This window comes from Labeo rohita, chromosome 8, assembly GCF_022985175.1.
Source record: "Labeo rohita strain BAU-BD-2019 chromosome 8, IGBB_LRoh.1.0, whole genome shotgun sequence".
NCBI classification, from domain to species: Eukaryota; Metazoa; Chordata; class Actinopteri; order Cypriniformes; family Cyprinidae; genus Labeo; species Labeo rohita.
In genome coordinates this window covers 25127668-25149583 of record NC_066876.1, presented here as the reverse complement: position 1 = coordinate 25149583, position 21916 = coordinate 25127668, and the positions used below count along the sequence as shown (strand labels likewise).

The following is a 21916-nucleotide window of genomic DNA, read 5'->3' as shown; positions in this document are numbered from 1 at the left end:
CATTTTACATCTTAAAAATATTGAGAGAAGTTTGGTAAATTGTCCTCAGTGGATTTGGGTGTGTGTGTGTGTGTGTGTTTTTATATATTTAATTTAGAAATTTAAAAGAATTATTAAATAGAGGTTTTCACATTTAACCATGGAGGGGGAGGAGAGTGGACAGTAAAAGGTTGTGAATAAAAACAACAATTCTATAAATGTATGTTCATATATACAGACAATCATAACAATTAAATACAGAATTATTCAAATATCTCTATTGTTTATAAAATATGTACATATAATTGTATTGCTTTTTTTTTGGTTTTTCATTTTGTATTTTTGTTGTACTTTATTACTTGGTGTAAAAAGCTCCAGAAATAAAATCTCTGGAAACAAATGTGTGGTCATTTGACTGAAAATAACATGACATCCCACTCCAGTTATGTTAAAGGGGTCATCGGATGCCCATTTTCCACAAGCTGATATGATTCTTCAGGGTCTTAATGAAAAGTCTATAATATAATTTGGTTAAAGATTCTCAATGGTTGTGTAAAACAACACCCTTTTTACCTTGACAAAATCAGCTCTGCAAAAATCATCTCATTCTGGTCGAGGCTGCTTTAAATGCAAATGAGCTCTGCTCGCCCCGCCCCTCTCTTCTCTCTGTGGAGTGACGAGCCTGTTTTCTTTAGCCCATTTAGCCGATAAACTTGCTAACTAGCACATTATTAGGAAAGGCCATTACAAAGATTCATAAAAAAAAACCCTTATACTCACTTCTGCTGTAAGTAAAGCTGGATCATGAATCATTTGTGCAAACAGAGACGGATATACATGGATTTTTGTCATTATAGGGTAGATTTGTACATACACTGCCAACACACATTAATGATCAAACAACATGTAAAAGTGAACTTAGCATCTGAAGACCCCTTTAAAAAACAAAAAAGGCAGAGATGGTGGTTATGGCTAAATAAAGAACTAAAAACACAAGCTTTCCAAAATTAGTAAATATTTTAATTGCTCAGTTCCACAATACACATAGTGATCCACTTTGTAGAATATGCTGGCACTCAAATCAGAGCTTTTTTCTGAATCCAGAACATGTAATGAAATGGAAGAGCAAATTCATAAACTCTGTTCATGATGGTCAGAAGAGGTGCTGTCCAGAGTAGCCAGTCCAACACAGAGGGAAGATTAAGAAGGCAAAGAGTTGTGCATTTTAATGTAAATACAGAGCACCTAAATAATGAAACTGTCAAATAATATCTGTATGTACAATAAAAGTATAACTTAATTAGTTTGGTTTGCTGTATGACATTATGAACTCCTCTTATACTGAAAAAAAAGGTCAGGCAAATGATTTTGACTAATTAAGTCTGATTGAATGAACCGGACCGGATCATGTCACTCTGGTCCACCACGCTGAAAGAAAGAAAAAGAGAAGTTATTGTCAGTGGTTTGTACATGTTTATATACATTTTTGTTATAAATTTCACAGCATTTGTCTCATTAGCTTAAGAACAGAGCTACTGAATATTTTGTTAAAACCAAAATGTCCTTCATTTCATGAGTGGTTAGTAAAAACAAGTAAACACTAACCTGGATGTAGTCCATTTCATCTAACGCAAGAGTTCTTCTGCGGTACTTCTGAGGGAGATCTCTAACTACATCAATGCTGTCAGGGGTGCCAGGCAGTCGGCTGACGGGTCCCGGTGGTCTGGGTGGAGGTGATATTGATGCTGTAGGTGGAGGTGCGGATGGGGAGATCTGTGGGAGACTGGCTGCAAGCACCTTTAGAGCCTCTTGTACTGGAAATACAGCACATGGAAAATACGTTTCCGACAAACTAGTGGTGTTTCAGCTTTAACGTTCGCTACCGTGAACTAAAATAACATACTAAATATCCATCCGCCACAATGGAAACTAGAATTCAAAAAACTAGAAACAATGGAAACTAGTTTTTCAGGATTCTTTGATGAACAGAAAGATTCAAAGATCAGCATTTATTTGAAATAAAAAGCTTTTGTAACATTATACACTACACCATTTAAAAGCTTGGAGTCAGCATTATTTTTTTTTTTGTATTTAGCAAGGATGCTTCGAAAGTGATAAAGACATTTGTAATATTACAAAAGATATCAATTTCAGATAAATGCTGTTCTTCTGAACTTGCTATTCATCCACGAAACCTGAAAAAAAAAAAAAAAAAAAAAAAAAAAAAAAACATCTGCTGAGCTGTTTTCAACATAATAATAATAAATTTTTTTGAGCAGCAAATTAGAATATTAGAATGATTTCTGAAGGATCATGTGGCCGGAGTAGTGATGCTAAAAATTCTGCTTTGAAATCACAGGAATAAATAAATTTTAAAATACATTCAAATAGACAGCAGTTATTTTAAATGGTAAAAATATTTCAAAATGTTGCCATTTTTGTTGTACTTTGGATCAAATAAATGCAGGCTTGGCAAGCAGAAGAGACTTTAAAAACATTAAAAAATCCTACTGTTCAAAAACTTTTGACTAGTAGTGTAGAAAAATGATTGTTTGGTATCTTAAATTTACTGCACTTGGTATTAAAAAGCAAAGACTGCACAGTAAAATATGTATTACACAAATAAAAATGATGCATTTCCTAGAATAATGGACAAACTAAATTCAGTGACAAAAATAAGGCAACGTGTGGGCTTGTTACTGACCATTTGGCCTAGGGACGCCCTTCCGATCTGGAAACTTAATTAAAGGTGCATGAGGCCGCACAACCTGCAAATAAATCACTCAAATGAGAACAGTAAAACAAAACAGTTGCGGATTAGTGACTTGTCTACAAGGTTTCTGGAGGTTTTAAGAAGGTAAACTTAAGACTTTTACACATTTAAGACCTTTTTAAAAGCCTTTCCCTCAAAAGTCTTGTTTTCTGCTAGAGGGCATGGAAAAAAATAGACTTAATTTAATGGAAAAAATGTTTTCACACCTCACTGACAGATATTTGTTTTTGTATTAATCATAAATTCAGTTCATTATGTTCAGGTTCTCACAAAGCCAGACTTTCAATCTATATTTTGCATCTCAAGCAATGAATCTTGATTTAAGGACATTTGGATATTTGTATCAAAAACCAAGATAAAACAGATATTTTTTGCAACATATGCAACACTGAATGCCATGACTACGAGTTTTATAACTTTCTGCTCTGATTTAAGACGCTTTAAGGCTTTACATTGTGAAAAAGTGAATAAGGATTCATTAAGACCTGCAAAACCCCTGTATCTATGCTTCATGTAAAAGAATGAACAACCATAAAAATATTTATGACATTTTGAATATTTAGAGACTGCATTTTATTATATCAACTGTACATAATGCTTAATGTGCTGTTGAGATGACATTGTGGTTTACAGAAAAGAAATAAAAAGATATACAGAGAAGAAACTTGGTTTTGCCCACAAGGGCATCTGACAAGCCAGTGAATTCAATGCCTTTTGATGAAGTAAAAACACTCAAGATCAAAACTAACCTAATAAGTGATCATCGTTTTACCAATGCACCCATATAAACTAGACGTCACAGCAAAACACTCAGTGTACAAGCTGAAGCGAGTGTTTACCTGCACGACCCGACTGGCAGCTGCCATCTTGCCACTCACTTTGCTTCCCATGACGACATTCGATCACTGCTTCCGGTTCAGACACACAGACAACAGCATAAAGTAAACACATTAGCAACCTGAAGAGGGCGCGGTTGTATTAAAACTTAAAGGACAAAAGCGGCAAAGAGTCATTTCCGCGAACCGGTTCTTTTGAACAGTTCGTTTAAAAGAACGGGTTCAACAACTCTAATGCTTCAGAACGATTCTACAAACCGACTCAACTGATTCACTGAGAAGACTCGACTGAAAAACGTTTTGATTGCTTCTGCTTTTAGACTTGGTAACCAGATGAGGGCATGTAAGGACTATTATAAAGTGCTATTAATGCTTAAATGTTGCATTAATTATCTAGAATGAACTACAATCGTTATGTTTACTGAAAGCAGAGAAGCTGTCACATTACTGAATCATACGGAATAAACATAAAACAGGCTGTAAATTCATGCACACATGCATGCGAATTTATGCAGGTAATGAGCTTTGATATCACACATAAAGAATACATTACGCAAAATGAATTTATACAATAGCTCATCCTGCTAATATTCATCACAAGTGGTTCTGCCTTTAAAATAACGGTACATTTACAATCTATAGAGCCACGATTCTTAATAAGCACCATAAACACTCAGTCTTACCAACAGGACGCTATCTAGTATCGTATTATAACCTTATTTCCCCATGTTGACCTCCGAAACACACTAAACGCTGTGCTGACAGTGGCCTGTAACGGCCAACCCTTTATTTCTGCTCATGCTTAGTTTGATGCAGGTGGGCGGGGTCTTGTGGATCACCCTGGTCACATGACTGTCACGTCACGTCAAGACTTCCTGGCGGCAGTTTCAGACGGGGGCGAAGTCGGGCCGCTTGCTAAAAAGTAATATTTGTAAACAAAAGCCGCAACAGAAAGAACCAGAAACGACGGTAAGTGAATAAGCTTATTTATTGAGTGTAATTTTTAACAATCCTTATGCAGTTATTATAAACAACTGGAAAGTCGTAGGAATTCGTTGGTTCTACGGTGCGAGAACACTGGACCTAAGCAAAGCTCACTTGACAGCTATTATTGAAGCTTTAACCCTCTGTTGTATCAATTACCTATTTAAATACAATAAAATCTATATGCGTTTTTTATCTGGAGTCTTTGAAACCTTTAACAGAATTTTGAATGGGATTAACTAAGTTTTTATTTCTGCACAGACATACAAAGATGAGTCTCAGTAATCATGATGAACAATCTTCAGATGTTGATTCAGCTGAAATGAACAGTCTGCCTGATACAGCATCGGCTTCTGAGGGGGTGACACCCACACGCCTGTTAAAGTGATTTTCCATAATTTCATTATTTTATTTGTATGATTTTTTTTTTTTTGTCTTCTTGTACCAATGCGTAGAGCACTAATTAACAGTATACGATATATAGAACGTGTAATCAAACCAGTCAAAAGTTTTTGAACAGTAAGATTTGTAATGTTTTTTTTAAAGTCTCGTCTGCTCACTAAGCCTGCGTTTATTTGATCCAAAATACAGCAAAAGCAGTAATATTGTGAAATATTTTTACTATTTAAAATAATTGCCTTCTATTTAAATATATATTTTAAAATGTAATTTATTCCTGTGATCAAAGCTAACTTTTCAGCATCATTACTCCAGTCTTCAGTGTCACATGATCCCTCAGAAATCATTCGAACATGCAACAGTTGAGTGCATTTTTCAGGATTCTTTGATGAATAGAAAGATCCAAAGATCAGCATTTATTGCAACATTATACACTATACCATTCAAAAGCTCAATTTTTTTTGCTACTTTTAGTTAGCAAGTATGCTTTAAATTGATTAAAAGTGATGATAAAGGCATTTATAATGTTACAACGATTTATATTTTAGGTAAATGCTGTTCTTCTTAACCTTATTCATCTAAGAAACCTGAAAGAAATTCTACTCCGCTGTTTTCAACATTATATTAAGAATTTTTTGAGCAGCGAATCAGAATATTAGAATAATTTCTGAAGGTTCATGTGACTTGAGTAATGATGCTAAAAATGCAGCTTTGAAATCACAGGAATAAGTGACATTTTAATATATATTAAAACAGTTATTTTAAATAGTAAAAATATTTTAAAAAACTACTATTTTTGCTGTACTTTGGATAAAAAAAAATACAGGCTTGGTGAGCAGAAGAGACTTTAAAAAAAAAAAAATTACAAATTGTACTGTTGAAAAACTTTTGACTGGTAGTGTATACTCAGTCTGTTTTTTGTATGTCTTGTTTTTTCTCTCCTCAAGAATGAAAGAAATAATGGAAAATCAGTGTTTTGAAATGAATGTTAAAGTCAGCATGGGTAAGCTTAAATTTGTACATAAATATTTATGCAAATACTAACCACTAATAATTAACCTAATGCTAATTGTAGTGTTTGTTTCTAAGGAAAACATAAAGAGTCATGTGAAGCTGATGGAGACCTGTAAGTGTGTTTGAATTTATGAATATGTATGTTTGTATGTACTCTGTTATAAAATAAACTGACAAATGTTTGTGCTTTTAAAAATCTGTAGATCCAAGTATGAAAGTGAAATAGAGCAGGCAAGACTCTCATATTTCAACAAAACACTGGTACTGAACAGGTAAAGCTGCTGTGGTATCGAGCGTCATTTATTTTCTTTTTGCAATCCAGTGTCCGACAGTCTAAAATGATTGTTTTTCTGTAGAATGCAGATTTGGAATGTCATCATTGAAAAGATGATTCAGAATGATGCAGATGCTGAGTGAGTGAATCCTAATTTAAATAAATCTGATCTGTGTAGTCTTATATTCAGTTATCTGTAATCATATCTTTCATCATACAGCGCACTGAAAGAACTGACAAATCAGAATACTGAGCTCTGTGAAAAGACCCTGAAAATTTTAAAGGTGGGATATTCTCTGCTCTACTAGATGTTTTAGAAAACGCACAGTCCTTTTTGTTAATAGTTCAATTTCTAAAAACTTTCAGGGTCATAGAATACTTAATTACTTATCTTTTTTTTCCCAGGAAACACGAGAGCTTCAGGACCAGATCACAGATGTCCAAAAGGAAAGACTTGGTAATTACTATTTTAATGATACTTGTTGACTTACAACCAGGCCTAGGTGGAAATCATGGAGACTTTTTCTGCTATGAGTTTTTTTTTTTTTTCATTTGAAAGCTTGTTATATTTTAACAAGATGTGACAAATCGGATGGGCAAAATGTTTATTTAAAAAGTAGAAAATCAATCAATCATGTTTTCCTAGACCTAAAAGGACAAATTAAGAAGAAAATGCAGGAGATAAACGAGTTGAAGCAGGTAAAGGAAAACCAAGGAGAAGTTCAACAGAGAGCCAAGGAAAGAGCTGAAGCGGTCCTACAGAAATACCAGAAGGTCACCACCATTTTACAAAATGTGCTGCGGGTATGTACGTTCCCAGTGTTTGCTTGTGTACTTATTCTAGTTTAATCTATCTTGTTGTCTACTTATCTAGAAACATTGTATTTTGAACTTCTTTGTCTAAAAATCTTTTTTTCAGGGAATCATACTGGCCAGTAAAGTCAACTGGAGGGATGATCCTAAATTAAGGGACATTGCAATGGGACTAGAAGATATTCCCAACTAAATTCCTGTTTGAACACAATTCTCCAATTAATGTATATACTTCACTTGTAAATGTGCTTACTGTTACCATGTTCAGTGTAATGTATATTTAAGCTTTTTATAACAGCTCATTTGAGAATGTTTTGGAAGCATTCTGAATGAGATAAATGACATTAGATTAAATTAACTGCATTTACTAATGAATTTACTTTTTAAAACAAAGTTCAGACTGATCTTTTATTAAAGGTTGATATATAACCACATTCAGTACCAGTTTTACTTCTGTAATGCCACACATTTGAGCCATACCATGCACTAAATGGCTAGTTTGTTTTTGATGAACATTATCCATTAGCTTGCTGTCTAAGTAATGTCAGTGGTATAGAAAAAAGGAAGAAGAAGACTGTTTTGGAAACAGCATGCACTGATAAATTGTTCACAAGACCAGGAATATGCAAAAACAGTTTAATTTTGTTGACATGGTAACTAGACAACTGGACAAAACAGCCTTTTACAAAGTATTTTATTTTCCAGCCACTTTAAGTGAAAGGTTTTAATACAGACATAAAAAAAATACAGACATGATTTAATAAAGTTCAAGCAGTAGAAAAGATAAATTCTATCATATTTTCACCACCTGTCCTGCTATACATGGGCTCACTCTCTTTCCCTCCACCAGTGCAGGGTTTGGCTGAATGAGTAACCTTCCATAAGTCCCGCCCACCTGTCCTTTAGTGAGACGGCCAGGATTGACACACACACAGCCAATCACATCCTGAGAAATAATAGAAAATCAGTTTTCCAGTCAGTTAAAATAACCTTATTTGACCTGGTATATAAATAAATTGATCTAAAATGCGAGTGATTTACCTTGATGAAATACCGAAGCTCAGAAGGAACGATAAGAATATCAGGTGTGAGGTTCATTTGGCCAAACTGCTGAAACTTGTCGTAATCCATGTTAACTTCCTCCGCAGGAGGATACAGAGGATAGTAGCTAAAACAATGAAATGACATCTCAGAAGCAGCAGAAAAACAACACTACTAACCTGAGGTAATTTCATTTTAAAGATAAGAAATCAATATGCTCTACTAACCTTCTCTGGGTCAACATGTGTTTCATGATGCGTGAGAAACGTTCTGTGCCCGTGCCACTGCAAAAACCATAATTATACTGTAAACTGTGCTTGTGCTCACTCATTCCTCTGAAATAAATTTGTTAGTTGTGGGTTGTTTTCATGCTAGAATTGCTAGTTGGTTCGGTAGTATTACCTGCTGATCTCTTCAGCTCCCATATAAAACAGGATGTCTGTAGAGGTCAGGCCAAATGTCACATTACCAATGAGGAGCGTGCAGGGGTCAGAAGCTAAGGTCACTCGCTAGGGATGGAAAATGTATACAACAGTAGAAACAGAAACGGATTAATTATTCAGTTGAAGCATTAAGACATATTAAATAAAGCCATGTCTTTCTAATTAAGCATGTCCTGATTCACACAAATAGATAAAATATTAATCACCAGCACTTAGAACTAAAGAGGACGGCCAATTACAGCTAATCACCAGCTAATCACAGCTAATAGCTAATGATCTCACCGCTGAATCATCTTTGCTGAGGCTGGTCAGGTTGAAGGGTGGCTGAGGATAAATGTAATGATGATGGACATCCCTCTGAGACGGCACAAACACCAACCTGCATCCTGACCTATAATAAAAGAATGTGTGGAATGAAAACACACAGTTGTGCATCGTGAGCACTTCCTGTAAAGACGTAAATAAAAACATATACGCACCCTTTGGTTCCTTCCACTATGCTGTCCGCACATCTCTTGAAGATGATTTCGAATGTTTCCGTTACCTGGTTTTTCTGTCGAAAAGGTTAAACATCAATTTATGGTCATGATGAATAACGTTAATACAGGAATTTTTAAAAACATACAAAATCTGGTTTACCTCAATCTGCTCATGTTTGGAATCAACAAAAGGCCCAAACTGTAAGGGAAATACAGTTAATTACTAGTCAAATTAAATAGATTTAAATACATTTTATTAAAATGTCCCATAAAGCAGTCATACTGTAAGATAAATTAGGTTTTATCATAAGATGCTTGCTGGATCAAAAGCTGTACCTACCAGAATGCACACATCAGGACGATCTTTATTGATGATCGTGATGAGGTCAATCAGAGGGTCATAGGTCAGACTTTCAGAGGGGGTGTATGGTCCACAAGTCATCATGACCATCACAGGCTCAGACACTGAAAATTGTTATGAAGGGTTTAATATGAGCAGTGATCTCAACAGTGATGTTCATGCATTTTCTACCAATCTTACCTTCATCCATTTCTTGTTTTACTTCAGGAGGACTGTAAAAAGGCAGGGGAATACCCTGATGGAGAAACAAATCATAGAATAAATAAAACTTTTAATTCAACAAATTCTAACTGAACCCAAATAGGTTTAAACTAAAAGAGCTATATGTAAGATACCTCGTATAGTTTGGTAGCAACAAACTTCTCCCCAGTGGGATTCATACCTTCCATCACAACAACCTATAAAAGAGAGTTAAGAAATTGTTGCCAATATGGATAATAATAAATGGCAAACACATTGCATGATTAAAGATGGGGGGGGGGTTATTAATAATTATTATTATTAATAATTCTGGTTCCTGAAAATTATTTGCAATATAATAACATTGTTTAGTAATAAGATTAAAAAAGACAAAAGGAAAAATATGCATCTAATAGAGGGTTTGCACTTATGTCACTGTTTGGTTAGTCACCTGGATGCATGGCCATATTGGAGATACTCAGATGTAAACAACAGCATAGAATGCACAGTTAATGTACTACTGAATACGTTGTTCTGCTAATTTACTGCATGCTGTCTAAACCACAGAAAAAACGTGTCGAAGCTGCTCAATCATATAGAAGAAGGACTTAGTAAGCAGGAAAGGAATATTTTTGGTAAACTAAAGCATTAATATTAATTAAGATATTAGCCTAATATTTCACCAACCTGACCAGAAATGATAAGAATAAACATGTTGTCAAGATTCTTGCCCTGGAAAACTTGGTTCAGTTTGGCCAACCACAAATGCCTTTTGTTCCTCAAAACGGTTTTTTGCACTCTTCTCCTTGATTTGTTATAACTTTTGGCAGTCTATAGTACTCCAAATGTTTTTCCCGCTCTGACTGATTAGTACAGCCCAAAATAAGACAATAATTGACCATTTTCAGCTGTAATAATCAGCAAAATATGCAAGTTTTGTTCGGTTCAGTGGCATTACATTCAGCACCGGCAATATGGCCGACAGATGACGTGCCGTTAAAACCCTCTATAGTAGGCATGTATCTCACCTGTCCGGGAAAAAGCGAGAACTCTTTAAGCTCAGACAGATCCACAGGCACCTGTCTGCCCCCCTGTTCCTGTCCGGCCTCCAGCAGCACAGACTGTGCATTGAGCTTCCCGTTACTGTCACAACACACTTGCCCCAATACTGTGATGCTATCCTGCAGAAGAGAAAGAAAATAAGATCACAGTTAAAATGGATACACACAAACTGGAGAATTAACTTAATTTTATCACTTTGAGAAAAGATTTAGCCTTAAATATTTTCCTTATTTAGCCATGATGATGTTTGTGCTTGTACCTGAACAGGTAATGAAACTGGAGAGAATTCCTCTATGTTAAAATGACTCCGCAATTCCTCACCGAGTTCTTCAATCTTTTCAGTCAGAACTGTAGATAAGGTAGAGAACATATATGTAAAACAAATATCTAAAAAGACAATCTGTACGTTTCATGCAACACTAACAAATTTTTTCAACATTTAATATGACAATGCACATTTGGAAAGGAGCAAAGGTTTGTATTAATAACAACACAGTCTCACCGTCTCGCACATCTCTCAGCCTCTGAAACATGTATTTGTAGCTGCTGATGAGTGAATTCTCTCCTCCTTCCAGCATCTCAACTCTCACAGCGCTCTGTCCTTTACCCATCCAGCGAGGACCCTGCACTGTTCCAAACGTCGCAACCACCTCTCCTCGGCCACCACGCATGCCATATTTTTGAGAAGGGGTTGCACTACACAAACACATAGCACATCTCTATACTGACAGATCAAATTCATTTCTTTTGGAATCTTTTGGTATCTTGGAAGTTAAAAGACATAAGATTCCAGTTACCATGCTAATTATTCCACACTGTCTTTAAGGTATTTTTGCGTTGGTGATTTTATTAATGGTTCTGTTGCCTCATATATTTAAATCTGAAGAAATCTTAATGATTTTATTACCTTGGTGAGAAGCTAGCAGGTGACAGCAATAGACTGGGGCTGGTGAGTCGAGCCACACCTCTCTTGGACTGTGGATGTTCTGGGGTGGTCAGCGCTCGCTTCTGAGAGCCCTGCAGTCACACAGATAGGAATGCATTTGCATGTGGGCTTTCTTACCAACAGTTACCAAGAAAGCCATTTACAATATACTTGAAATTACAGCAGTTAAGCAGATCAAATAAACAATTTGGGTTTGCTTTTAAGAGCTGAGCTATACATGATTTACTCATTTGGAATCAATGATACATTTCTATCTGTCCATCTACATCTCCATCAAGCATCCCGTATTAAAAAGCCTCCAATTTTCTTACTTTGGCAGGTGTTGAATAGGAATCCAGCAAGCTTTCCTCTTCCTCTTCTGCTCGGATTCTGCAAGAGTCTATTAAGAAAAGTACTGTGTGCATTTATTGTGAAAAACTAAATTAAATGACCTCAAAATAAATCTAGTGATAGTTTGAGTGATAAGGATACAGGTCCTGGATAGAGTTGATGTCTCTTGTCTTTTAAACTGGCTTCCCTTTGATGAGCCTTTAGGCCTTTTCTTTTTGTTCAGTATCTAAAGAGTAAATAAGCAGTAAACAAATCAAACAGAGAAACACAGGGTGTCTTATTTATTAATGCATCTCTGGAGATCTTAGGACATCTGCGTTGTAGTTATCATGTTTTGCACACTCATACTAACTTCATGTTCAAACTGGTCCAGGTTATCAAGAGTTAGCGGCAGCTGCTCTCTACTGGAGCTGAAAGCAAACCACTCACATACGATGTCGTCCCCCTTCAGCCTGTGACACAAACACTGCTCCAACACTACAAGAGACAATTATTACAGTATGACCATCGTAAGAGCGTTTATATATAAATTTCCTACCGTAAATATATCATAACTTAATTTTTGATTAGTAATATGCATTGCTAAGAACTTCATTTGGACAACTTTAAAGGTGATTTTCTCAATATTTTGATATTTTTGCATCCTTAGATTCCAGATCTCACCAAATATTGTCCTATCCTAATAAACCATACATCAATGGAAAGCTTATTTATTCAGCTTTCATGTGATGTATAAATCTCAATTTTAAAAAATTGACCCTTATGACTGGTTTTGTGGTCCAGGGTCACATATATACAAATTTACATTTATATGTTCACAATAAGGCATAATAAGTATGAGTGCCATACATTGTTAAAAATACTGCATTAAAACAACAAATAAGAAACTTGACATTTACTTTTATCCACAGTTTCATTGTTGAAGGCTATGTTGAAGGTGTCCAGTTCGGATTTGATGTCCTCTGCAGTGACTGAAGCCATTGTTATTGTGTCCTCTAATGTTCAAATATGAAGAATCTGTAACCCAAGAAGAGAAGCAACTAGATGCATACGTATTTTGAATAACACATTACATCAACTGCAATTATATCAGACAGAAATATTCAAGTGTCGCTAAATAAAACACTGAACTGGCGCTAAGTTAAACACAATAACTTAACCTAATTTGCTTTATCAATACAATTTTATTCAGCGAAAAATACAGCTCGAAATAAGAAAGTTATCTTCAAACACAGATTGAATAGAAATGTAAAATATTACCTTCTATATTAACATCAAAAATCAGCTGTCATATTCCTCAACAGTCTGCATCACGTTCGGATTGCCGCGAAAAAGTACCCGCAAAACAGCACTGAAAGGTCACTTCCGGTTCCTCCAAGCGTCCTCCACGACGCCAGAGGGAGTCTGAGGCTGTCAACTGAATTCTCTTCCCGATCAGCTGAAAGGAACCAGAGGAACTAAAGCCAGCAGTTGCTACACGTGTTTATGATACCTTAATATTATTCTCACATTTGTACTGTAAATTTTATAATTTGGATTCTTAAACGTTACTTATCAAAATGCCGAAGGTTAAAGCTGAGAAAAAGTCTCGTCAACACCAGGAGGTGAAGAGTCAAGGTAGGTTACGTTCATGTTTTGTACTGCATGCTGTAGGACTAGGAAAATGAAGCCTACTTTTCGGACCATAAAAATGTTTGCATTAGTAACATTATTTTCATGACATTCAAGCACATTTTCATCCTAAGTGACATCACTGTAACGCGTGTTTTATTTATTTATTTATTTATTTCTTTCTTTCTTCTTCTCTCTCTTTATGTGCTTGATTGTCATGTCAAGAATGTCACAAGAATATAAAATTTGGCGACATGCATATATGACGTTTTTTAGAATCCACCACACAGGAACAATAAAACATCATTGTTTCTTAATCTGTTTCAGGAATTATGTTCAATACTGGTATTGGTCAGCATATTTTAAAAAATCCATTGGTTGTCAACGGCATCATAGAGAAGGTCAGTAACATTGACATTTTCTGTTAAAATGTTCTTTTTACACTCCCAATCAAAAGTTTTTGTATAGCAAGATTTATGTTGTTTTAATTTTAATGTTTTTAAAGAATTTTCTTCTGCTAACCAAGCCTGCATTTATTTGATCCAAAGTAGGCAAAAACAGTAAAATTTTGAAATATTTTCACACAATCCTTCAGAAATAATTCTAATATTTTGATTTATTGCTCATTGTTATTGTTATTGTTATAATTATTAGGTTAAGCATTTGTCTGAAATGGAAATCTTATCCTGGTTCCTTATCCTTATTATAAATGTCTTAATCATCATTTCTGATCCATTTAAAGCACCCTTGCTAATATGTATGTGTATATGTGTGTGTGTATATATATATATATACACACACACACACACACACACACACACACACACACAGTGTTGGGGGTAACGCATTACAAGTAACGCAAGTTACGTAATATTATTACTTTTTCCAGGTAACTAGTAAAGTAACGCATTGCTTTTTAATTGACAAGAAAAAATCAGAGTTACTTTTTTTTAAAATAAGTAACAGCAGTTACTTTTCCCCCCATTTATTGATTAAAAGCTCTCCTGTCCCTATGTTAAGAGAAATCCAGAGTAAGAATATGACACAAACCTGCAATAATTAAATATGTTAAATAATACAAATATCCTTTATGCATTTAATGCCATTTTATTAACCGATATCTTTGCTGCCAACCTTTGATGATCCAATTCAACTATACTGTAAGCAAAAATTACTCAAGATAATCTAACATTTGTTTTCCTTTTTTTTTTTTATTGCTGAAGAGTTAACATTTTTTCCTTCTGCGGTCTACTGTTCACACATGAATTTACTTTTCTCAAAGCCTGAGGCTTTTGGTGTGAAAAGACTTTTACATTTTACAGAACTTTTTATATTAAAAATAAACAAGCAAGCACTGCCCAGATTTTAAAAGTAACGCAAAAGTAAAGTAACGCATTACTTTCCATAAAAAGTAACTAAGTAATGTAATTATATATATGTATATGTGTATATGTGTGTGTGTGTGTGTGTGTGTGTGTGTGTGTATGTGTATATATATTCTTGAACAGCATATTAGCATATAATTAGCAAAAGTGATGATGTGATGATGCTGTAAATGTAGGAATAAATTACATTTTAAAATACATTCAAATAGAACGCAGTTATTTTAAATGGCAAAAATGTTTCACTTTACTGCTTTTGCTGTATTTTGGATTAAATAAATGCAGGCTTGGTGAGCAGTAGAGACCTCTTTAAAAACATTAAAACTCTCATATTGTAACAGCACAACATAATCAGTGTGTTGATTTAACACAAAAATGTCTTTGCAGGCAGCATTACGACCAACAGATGTGGTTCTGGAAGTTGGTCCTGGAACTGGTAACATGACTGTCAAACTTCTGGAGAAAGCCAAGAAAGTAAATAAGTTACATTAAATGTTTATTGCTGGATTTTAAGCAGCAATTAATTTCTCTATTTTTATTATTATTTCTCCCCAAAGCAAAACGTAATTACTTCATTTATTGTAATTCAAAGGTGGTTGCTTGTGAGTTGGACACCAGGCTCGTTGCTGAGCTTCAAAAAAGAGTCCAGTGCACGTAAGAGTTTTTATCATACACATTCATTGCCACTGTTGTCAAGACCTCAGCACCTGTTTGACTGAGAAATCTGTTTTCAATGCAGTCCAATGCAAAACAAGCTTCAGATCCTCATAGGGGACGTACTCAAGACGGAGCTCCCCTTTTTTGACATCTGCGTGGCTAACTTGCCTTATCAGGTATTGGTTCAGAGATTTGTTTCTCCTTGGTTACTGTAGATCTGTCTTACAATAAGATCCCATTAGTTAATGCATTAACTGATGTTCAGGATGTGTTCACACATATGTTTGTTATTATTAATTTTTTTTTAACATTAGTTATTGAGAACCCCCCCCAAATGTTCATTTTTAGTTTCTGTTAGCTCAGGTCCATTAGATAATATTAACAGATCTTTTGATTTTAATAATGTGCAGTAATAACTGAGATAAATAAATAGTTTGGAAGCATTTATCATGTTAATGTAGTTAACAAATAAAACCTTATTGTAAGTGTTATTGAATCACTGGTGTTCACATAGTTTTTTTTTTTTTCTAGATATCATCGCCTTTCGTGTTCAAGTTGTTACTTCACAGACCGTTTTTTAGGTAAGAAAATGTTTTTTTTTTTTTTTTTGGACAGTTGTTTTGCAGAAATGAGTTTATCACCATGTCAGATAATGAGTTTTCCATTTATTCTGTCTGTAGGTGTGCTGTGCTGATGTTTCAGAGGGAATTTGCCATGCGGTTGGTAGCTAAACCAGGAGACAAGCTATACTGCAGACTGTCAATCAACACACAGCTCCTAGCCCGAGTGGACCACCTCATGAAGGTTGGTGCCTGTTCACGTTCATTAAATGTATTCTTATTATTATTCATATGTGAAATCAAGTTTTTACTGCTTATTGAGAAATGTTAAATCCTCAAGTTTGTATGAAATACACTATTATATATGGAGATACTGACATGTTATGCTTATGAAGGTGGGAAAGAACAATTTCAGACCACCTCCAAAAGTAGAGTCCAGCGTGGTGAGGATAGAGCCCAAAAATCCTCCACCTCCTATTAACTTCCAGGTAAGTGTCCTTAATTAACGTGTGTTTACTGACTGTGCAGTTATTGGAAATAATATAATCATGTTTTTCTGCATTTATAGGAATGGGATGGTCTGGTCAGAATTGCATTTGTCCGAAAGAACAAAACACTGAGTGCTGCCTTCAAGTAAGATGTCCCTAAATGGTGTTTTCGTTGAGCGATCAATAGTAATACATTTTAGCAGCTGGCCAGTCGTGGTAGGGACTAGGAAGATGACGTTTTTATTTTATTTTTAATTTTTTCAATGCAGGTCTGCTGCGGTTGAACAGTTATTGGAGAAGAACTACAGAATCCATTGCTCCGTGCACAACATAGTGAGTCTGCTTCATGTTTACATTTTTAATATACTTAATATACCTGAGAAACCATTATATTTATGGCTTTTGTGGGTCTTAAAAAGTCAGCTCTTAAATCAGGTCAGAAGTCCTAAATTCATAGTCAAGGCATTTAGCTGTTGCATGCATTGTTTAAAAAAAAAAAAAAAAAAAAAAAAAAAAAAAACTGACCCAAAACTGAAAATTCTGTCATTAATTACTTACCCTCATGTTGTTCCAAACCCAGAAGATCTTCATTTATCTTCAGAACACAAATTAAGATATGTTTGATGAAATCAATGAGAAAAATGAGAGCTTTTTGACCCTGCATAGACAGCAATGTAACTGACATATTAAAGACCCAGAAAGGCATTAATGATATTGTTAAAACAGTCCATGTGACATCTGTAATTCATTTTTATTTTTGGGTGAACTATCACTTTAATGTCATAAGTATTTTTGTCGTGTTTACAGTTAAAATGTCTTAACAGCCTGAAATCTTAAAAGCCTTAAATTTAATTGAGATGCAAACTGAAGATAAAGTTGGTTTTCTGAGAAATTTAACAAAGAAGTGAGTTTAAGATTAAAACAAGAACAAATGTCTGTCAGTAAGAAATAAAAGCTTGTTTACCCTTTGAATTAAGTAGGTTTTTCTGAGCCCATTTGCAGATAGTTGTTCTTGTTTTAATCTTTAACTCACTTTATTTTGAACAATTTCTTAGAAACCAAGACTTGTCTTGTATGTCATTTTGCTTCTCAAGTAAATGTATCTTGATTTAAGATTTAGATTTTTGCACTAGAAAACAAGACAAAAAAATACTGTGGATGAACATCAGATTTTGCAATGTGATACAAAGGTATAGTAAAATTTATTCATATGTTCTCATTATGCTACATGCTTTGTAAATAATTAACATTTAGAGAACACATTGATATATTGTGTTCCCTTTAAAGAGATAGTTCAACCAAAGATGAAAATTCTGTCATTAATTACTCACCCTCATGTTGTTCCAAACCCGTAAGATCTTTGTTCATCTTTGGAGCACAAATTAAGATATTTTTGATGAAATCTTGAGAGCTTTCTGACCCCGCATAAACAACAACACAACTACCATGTTAAAGGCCCAGAAAGGTACCAAGAATATCAACAAAATATTTAGTGTGTCTAGGTACTCTTGATAATGGCGGTAGACCGTAACTCAGGGGAGAAGAATTGTTGAATAAAGTTTTTGCGCACAAAAAGTATTCTCGTAGCTTAGTTGAACCACTGATGTCACATGGACTATTTTGTCACTGTTTTTTGTACCTTTCTGGGCCTTGAACATAGTAGGACCCTTGCTGTCTATGGAGGGTCAAAGTACTTAATGACAGAATTTCATTTTGGGTGAACTATGCCTTTAATTTCTTCCTTAAATTTTCTTTTTTTTTTTTTTTTTAAAGGTTTTGGAAAAAGTCTTAAAGGAGAAGTCCACTTCCAAAACAAAGATTCACTTATAATGTACTCGCCCCCTTGTCATCCAAGATGTTCATGTCTTTGTTTCTTCAGTCGTAAAGAAATTATTTTTTGAGGAAAACATTTCTGCATTTTTCTTCATATAATGGACTGATATGGTGCCCCAATTTTTACCTTCCAAAATGCTGTTTAAATGCGGCTTTAAACGATCCCAAATGCGGTTGTAAACGATCTCAGCCAAGAAAGAAGGGTCTTATTCTGACTCAAGACAGTTAGGGTGTATCGGAAAACTCCAACTGTACTTCAAACTCAACTTCAAAAATCATTTCATCATCCTACATCACTGCAGAAGTACCGATCCTCTCTTGCAAAGTGAACATGCAAAGCGAACATGCAAAGCTCATCAAACACACTTAACAAAAAAGGTAAAACAGCGATATAGGGCGATTTTGAAGTTGAGAGAGAACATGAGATGGGAATTTTTTGACATACACTAACTGTCATGAACCGGAACAAAAACAGTCCAGGCAGAGTAAGACAAGACGAGCGTTTGGCATTAAAAACTATATACATCGTATTATTTTTATTAAAATAAACGATTGTTTCACTAGATAAGACCCTTCTTTCTCGGCTGGGATCGTTTAAAGCCGCATTTAAACTGCATTTTGGAAGTTCAAAATCGGGGCACCATATCAGTCCATTATATGAAGAAAAATGCTGAAATGTTTTCCTCAAAAAACAATTTCTTTACGACTGAAGAAAGAAAGACACGAACATCTTGGATGACAAGGGGACGAGTACATTATATGTAAATCTTTCTTTTGGAAGTGGACTTCTCCTTTAAATCTACCTTCAAAATCTGCAGAAACACTCACATTAAAAAACATTTCCAAACTCTATTACAGGAAGTAGAACAGGATTTCAGCATTGCTCAGAAAATTGAAAGCATCCTTCAAGAGTCAAAGTTTAGCGACAAGAGAGCACGTTCCATGGATATAGATGATTTCATGGTGTAAGTATGACACGCTTCACTTCGTAAAAAAAATACTTTTTAATGTTTGTTTTTTTGGGGGGTGTTTTGTTAAGCATCTTTTCTGCATCCGTGTTTCACGGTAGGCTTCTTCATGCATTCAACTCCGCCGGGATACACTTCTCCTAAGACTTAAGAAACAGAACGGCTACTAAGCTGACAGGAAGTGATGTCACAATCTTCTCATATTCTGCTGTGCAAAGAAATAAATGATATTTCTTTTCAATGGACATGCAATGGAACACCTAATCACTCAGGCTGGAAATGTTTTGTGCCTTTCCTGAATCAGGAAATATTTACGGACTTCCTTCAGAGGTAAAATTGGTGACTGTTAAGAGGATTTGAAGAGGACGTCTTGCATTTTTATAACTTATCTTTATATACTCCCTAAGTGCACAAGGTTACTCTTCGTATAACTCAGGTTGTCATTAAGAATATTAATCATCATCACCGTTAATCTCAGTGTTGCATACAGAACATAATATCCCACTCATTGAGTACTGCTCAATACTGAGCTGTCAAAGTGAAAAATTATAAACTGCTAACACTTTACAATAAGGTTCAGTTGGTTAACGTTAATGGATGTATCAGATGTCATGAACTAATTGATAGCATTTTTACAGCATTTTGTGTCTAGCTTAATAATGTTAATTTTTAAATATAGTAATTGTTAATTGATTAAATGCTGTAAAAGTATTATTCAGTGTTTGTTCATGTTAGCAATTGCATTATTAACAAATTGGAACTTACTATCAAGTTTTAACTAGAATTTATTATTAACATTCTACCTACAAGTTAAGGTAACTAGTACGTAAACTTTGTGTAAATATAATGGCTAGTTATGTAATATGTGATAAATCTATTCTCAGATTCATTTAAGGCATGTTTCTTAGAAAGGTTTAGCTGAACAAGCTCAAAACAATTGAAAAATGTGTTTTGTGTTAAAACTTAAGTATTTAAAAATTTAAAATGAACAGGATCTGCATACAAATCTTTTGACTTTAAAAGGAACTTGAGAAAATGGTTGTTTTGTTCCTCACCCTGTGTGAGACTTGTCAGTAGTGTTTCTATTATAAATCACTTTGAACTGTTCAAAGATGCTCTCAACAGCTTTGAATTGTTAAATTGCTGTCAGTGAAGCCGAGTTTCAGATCCTCCTGTTTTGAAGCAGGAGGAAAGTGAAAGATGAAAATCTGAACATGAGAAAAGTTGCTCTGCTGCAACAATTATACAGTGTAGATGTTTTTCTTAGTTGCATGATAAGCCACACCTGAGTAAAATTACATCATGGTAGGCTTAGCCTTACTTTCTATGGACGTAAGTGCTTTATTTTACTCTTTGCCATGCTGAGTATAAATACAAATGAGTTACTTAAGTAAAGCCCTTTTGTGCACCAAACACATGAGGACCAGCCATCAGACACTAACCAACATCCTCATTGTACACCGCAAGAAAAATATAAACTTAAGCCTGCCTAAAATATAGTTTTAGCTGGTCTGTTGGACAGTTTTAAAGGATTTTAGGCACATTTTTAGCTGGGCAGACCCCTTTAAACCAGTTTTTTTGGTCTTTTAGCAAAGTACATTCTCCGTGCTTTACTAGAAATGCTAAATAATGGTGGTTGTTCACATGACACAAGATTAAATGAGTGGAAAATCGTTTTAGTGGTTGTTTGAATAAATGAGTGGATTATTCCTTTGGCGGTTTCATGTGTTGACTATTTTCAAACTGTTGTTGTCGTTACATAATTTGACCACTAGATGGCTCTCAAGTACCGTTACAGATATTTTATGTGTAGTTCTTTGTACATGAAGGCTATTAGCGACTTTAAGTACGTGGCTAAAGAAAACGAACTTACACGAAAATAGATTTTTCACATAATAGGATATAATTAGGAGGCTGTTGAATTTGATCAAGTCAAGTTGGTAAATTCAGCGTGTATTCCTCCTCACCAACGTGGCTCATTTTCACTCCTACCAACACCAAAATGTCACTGAGTTGAAGTTTCTTACCGTAGTATTGACAGATCCAGCTTTATTGATTGATAGCAGGCAGGGACTCGTATATTCTGGGGTGAAGTGTCTTGCTCTACAGGGAACAGGAAGAAATTGATTCAAGAGTTTGGGCGCCACAGGTGCACAGCCTCATATGAGTGACAGTGGCCTCTACTGTCAATCAATGCTAGAGTTTGTGTTGACTGCCTGATGGAGCAGAGACAGATAGTATAAAAGCATAGTAAAAACAATAATATTGCGAAATATTATTACAATTTAAAATACCTTTTTTTTTTTTTATTAATGAAATTTGTCAGTTTCACATGATCCTTCAGAAATCATTAATATGTTAATTTGCTGCTTTACAAATGTTGCTTATAATCAATGTTGAAAATAGTTGTGCTGATTAATAAACACTACCAGTCAAAAGTTTCTGGACAGCAAGATTTTTAATGTATTTTTTTTCTAAAGAAGTCTCATCTGCTTACCAAACC

General features: G+C 34.8%; 4 protein-coding genes across 5 annotated transcripts; 2 read left to right on the top strand and 2 right to left on the bottom strand.

Annotated features, from left to right (window-relative positions):
- Positions 1 to 977: 977 nt before the first annotated feature.
- mrps36 (mitochondrial ribosomal protein S36) lies at positions 978 to 4414 on the bottom strand. Of its 2 annotated transcripts, none has more exons than XM_051117405.1 (5): positions 4272 to 4414; positions 3592 to 3657; positions 2684 to 2747; positions 1585 to 1793; positions 978 to 1407 (listed from the first exon to the last, which is right to left on the bottom strand). In XM_051117405.1, the coding sequence occupies exons 2-5, from the start codon at positions 3640 to 3642 to the stop codon at positions 1390 to 1392; spliced, it is 342 nt and encodes a 113-aa protein (XP_050973362.1). In that variant the 5' UTR covers positions 3643 to 3657; positions 4272 to 4414; the 3' UTR covers positions 978 to 1389. The 2 variants fall into 2 exon arrangements, with proteins under 2 accessions (XP_050973362.1, XP_050973361.1); XM_051117404.1 differs by having other exon boundaries at positions 3592 to 3660; positions 4272 to 4405.
- Positions 4409 to 7506, top strand: cenph (centromere protein H). The gene is made up of 10 exons (XM_051117403.1): positions 4409 to 4557; positions 4834 to 4956; positions 5919 to 5974; positions 6061 to 6097; positions 6189 to 6257; positions 6342 to 6398; positions 6480 to 6543; positions 6665 to 6716; positions 6906 to 7063; positions 7179 to 7506. The coding sequence occupies exons 2-10, from the start codon at positions 4844 to 4846 to the stop codon at positions 7263 to 7265; spliced, it is 693 nt and encodes a 230-aa protein (XP_050973360.1). The 5' UTR covers positions 4409 to 4557; positions 4834 to 4843; the 3' UTR covers positions 7266 to 7506.
- Positions 7507 to 7713: 207 nt separating this feature from the next.
- Positions 7714 to 13312, bottom strand: pola2 (polymerase (DNA directed), alpha 2). Its single transcript, XM_051117399.1, is given in 20 exon segments — positions 7714 to 8018; positions 8114 to 8240; positions 8341 to 8397; positions 8516 to 8622; positions 8839 to 8947; positions 9036 to 9109; positions 9196 to 9234; positions 9376 to 9500; positions 9577 to 9631; positions 9732 to 9794; positions 10605 to 10757; positions 10898 to 10986; positions 11141 to 11334; positions 11546 to 11655; positions 11896 to 11953; positions 12056 to 12089; positions 12092 to 12140; positions 12267 to 12391; positions 12814 to 12931; positions 13175 to 13312. Coding segments are annotated over 19 exon segments (1803 nt in total). The 5' UTR covers positions 12896 to 12931; positions 13175 to 13312; the 3' UTR covers positions 7714 to 7865.
- Positions 13313 to 13334: 22 nt separating this feature from the next.
- dimt1l (DIM1 dimethyladenosine transferase 1-like (S. cerevisiae)) lies at positions 13335 to 21086 on the top strand. Its single transcript, XM_051117400.1, has 12 exons — positions 13335 to 13531; positions 13853 to 13926; positions 15295 to 15381; positions 15500 to 15561; positions 15647 to 15740; positions 16096 to 16145; positions 16245 to 16368; positions 16520 to 16612; positions 16693 to 16757; positions 16882 to 16945; positions 19304 to 19410; positions 19515 to 21086. The coding sequence occupies exons 1-12, from the start codon at positions 13474 to 13476 to the stop codon at positions 19555 to 19557; spliced, it is 921 nt and encodes a 306-aa protein (XP_050973357.1). The 5' UTR covers positions 13335 to 13473; the 3' UTR covers positions 19558 to 21086.
- Positions 21087 to 21916: the final 830 nt, after the last annotated feature.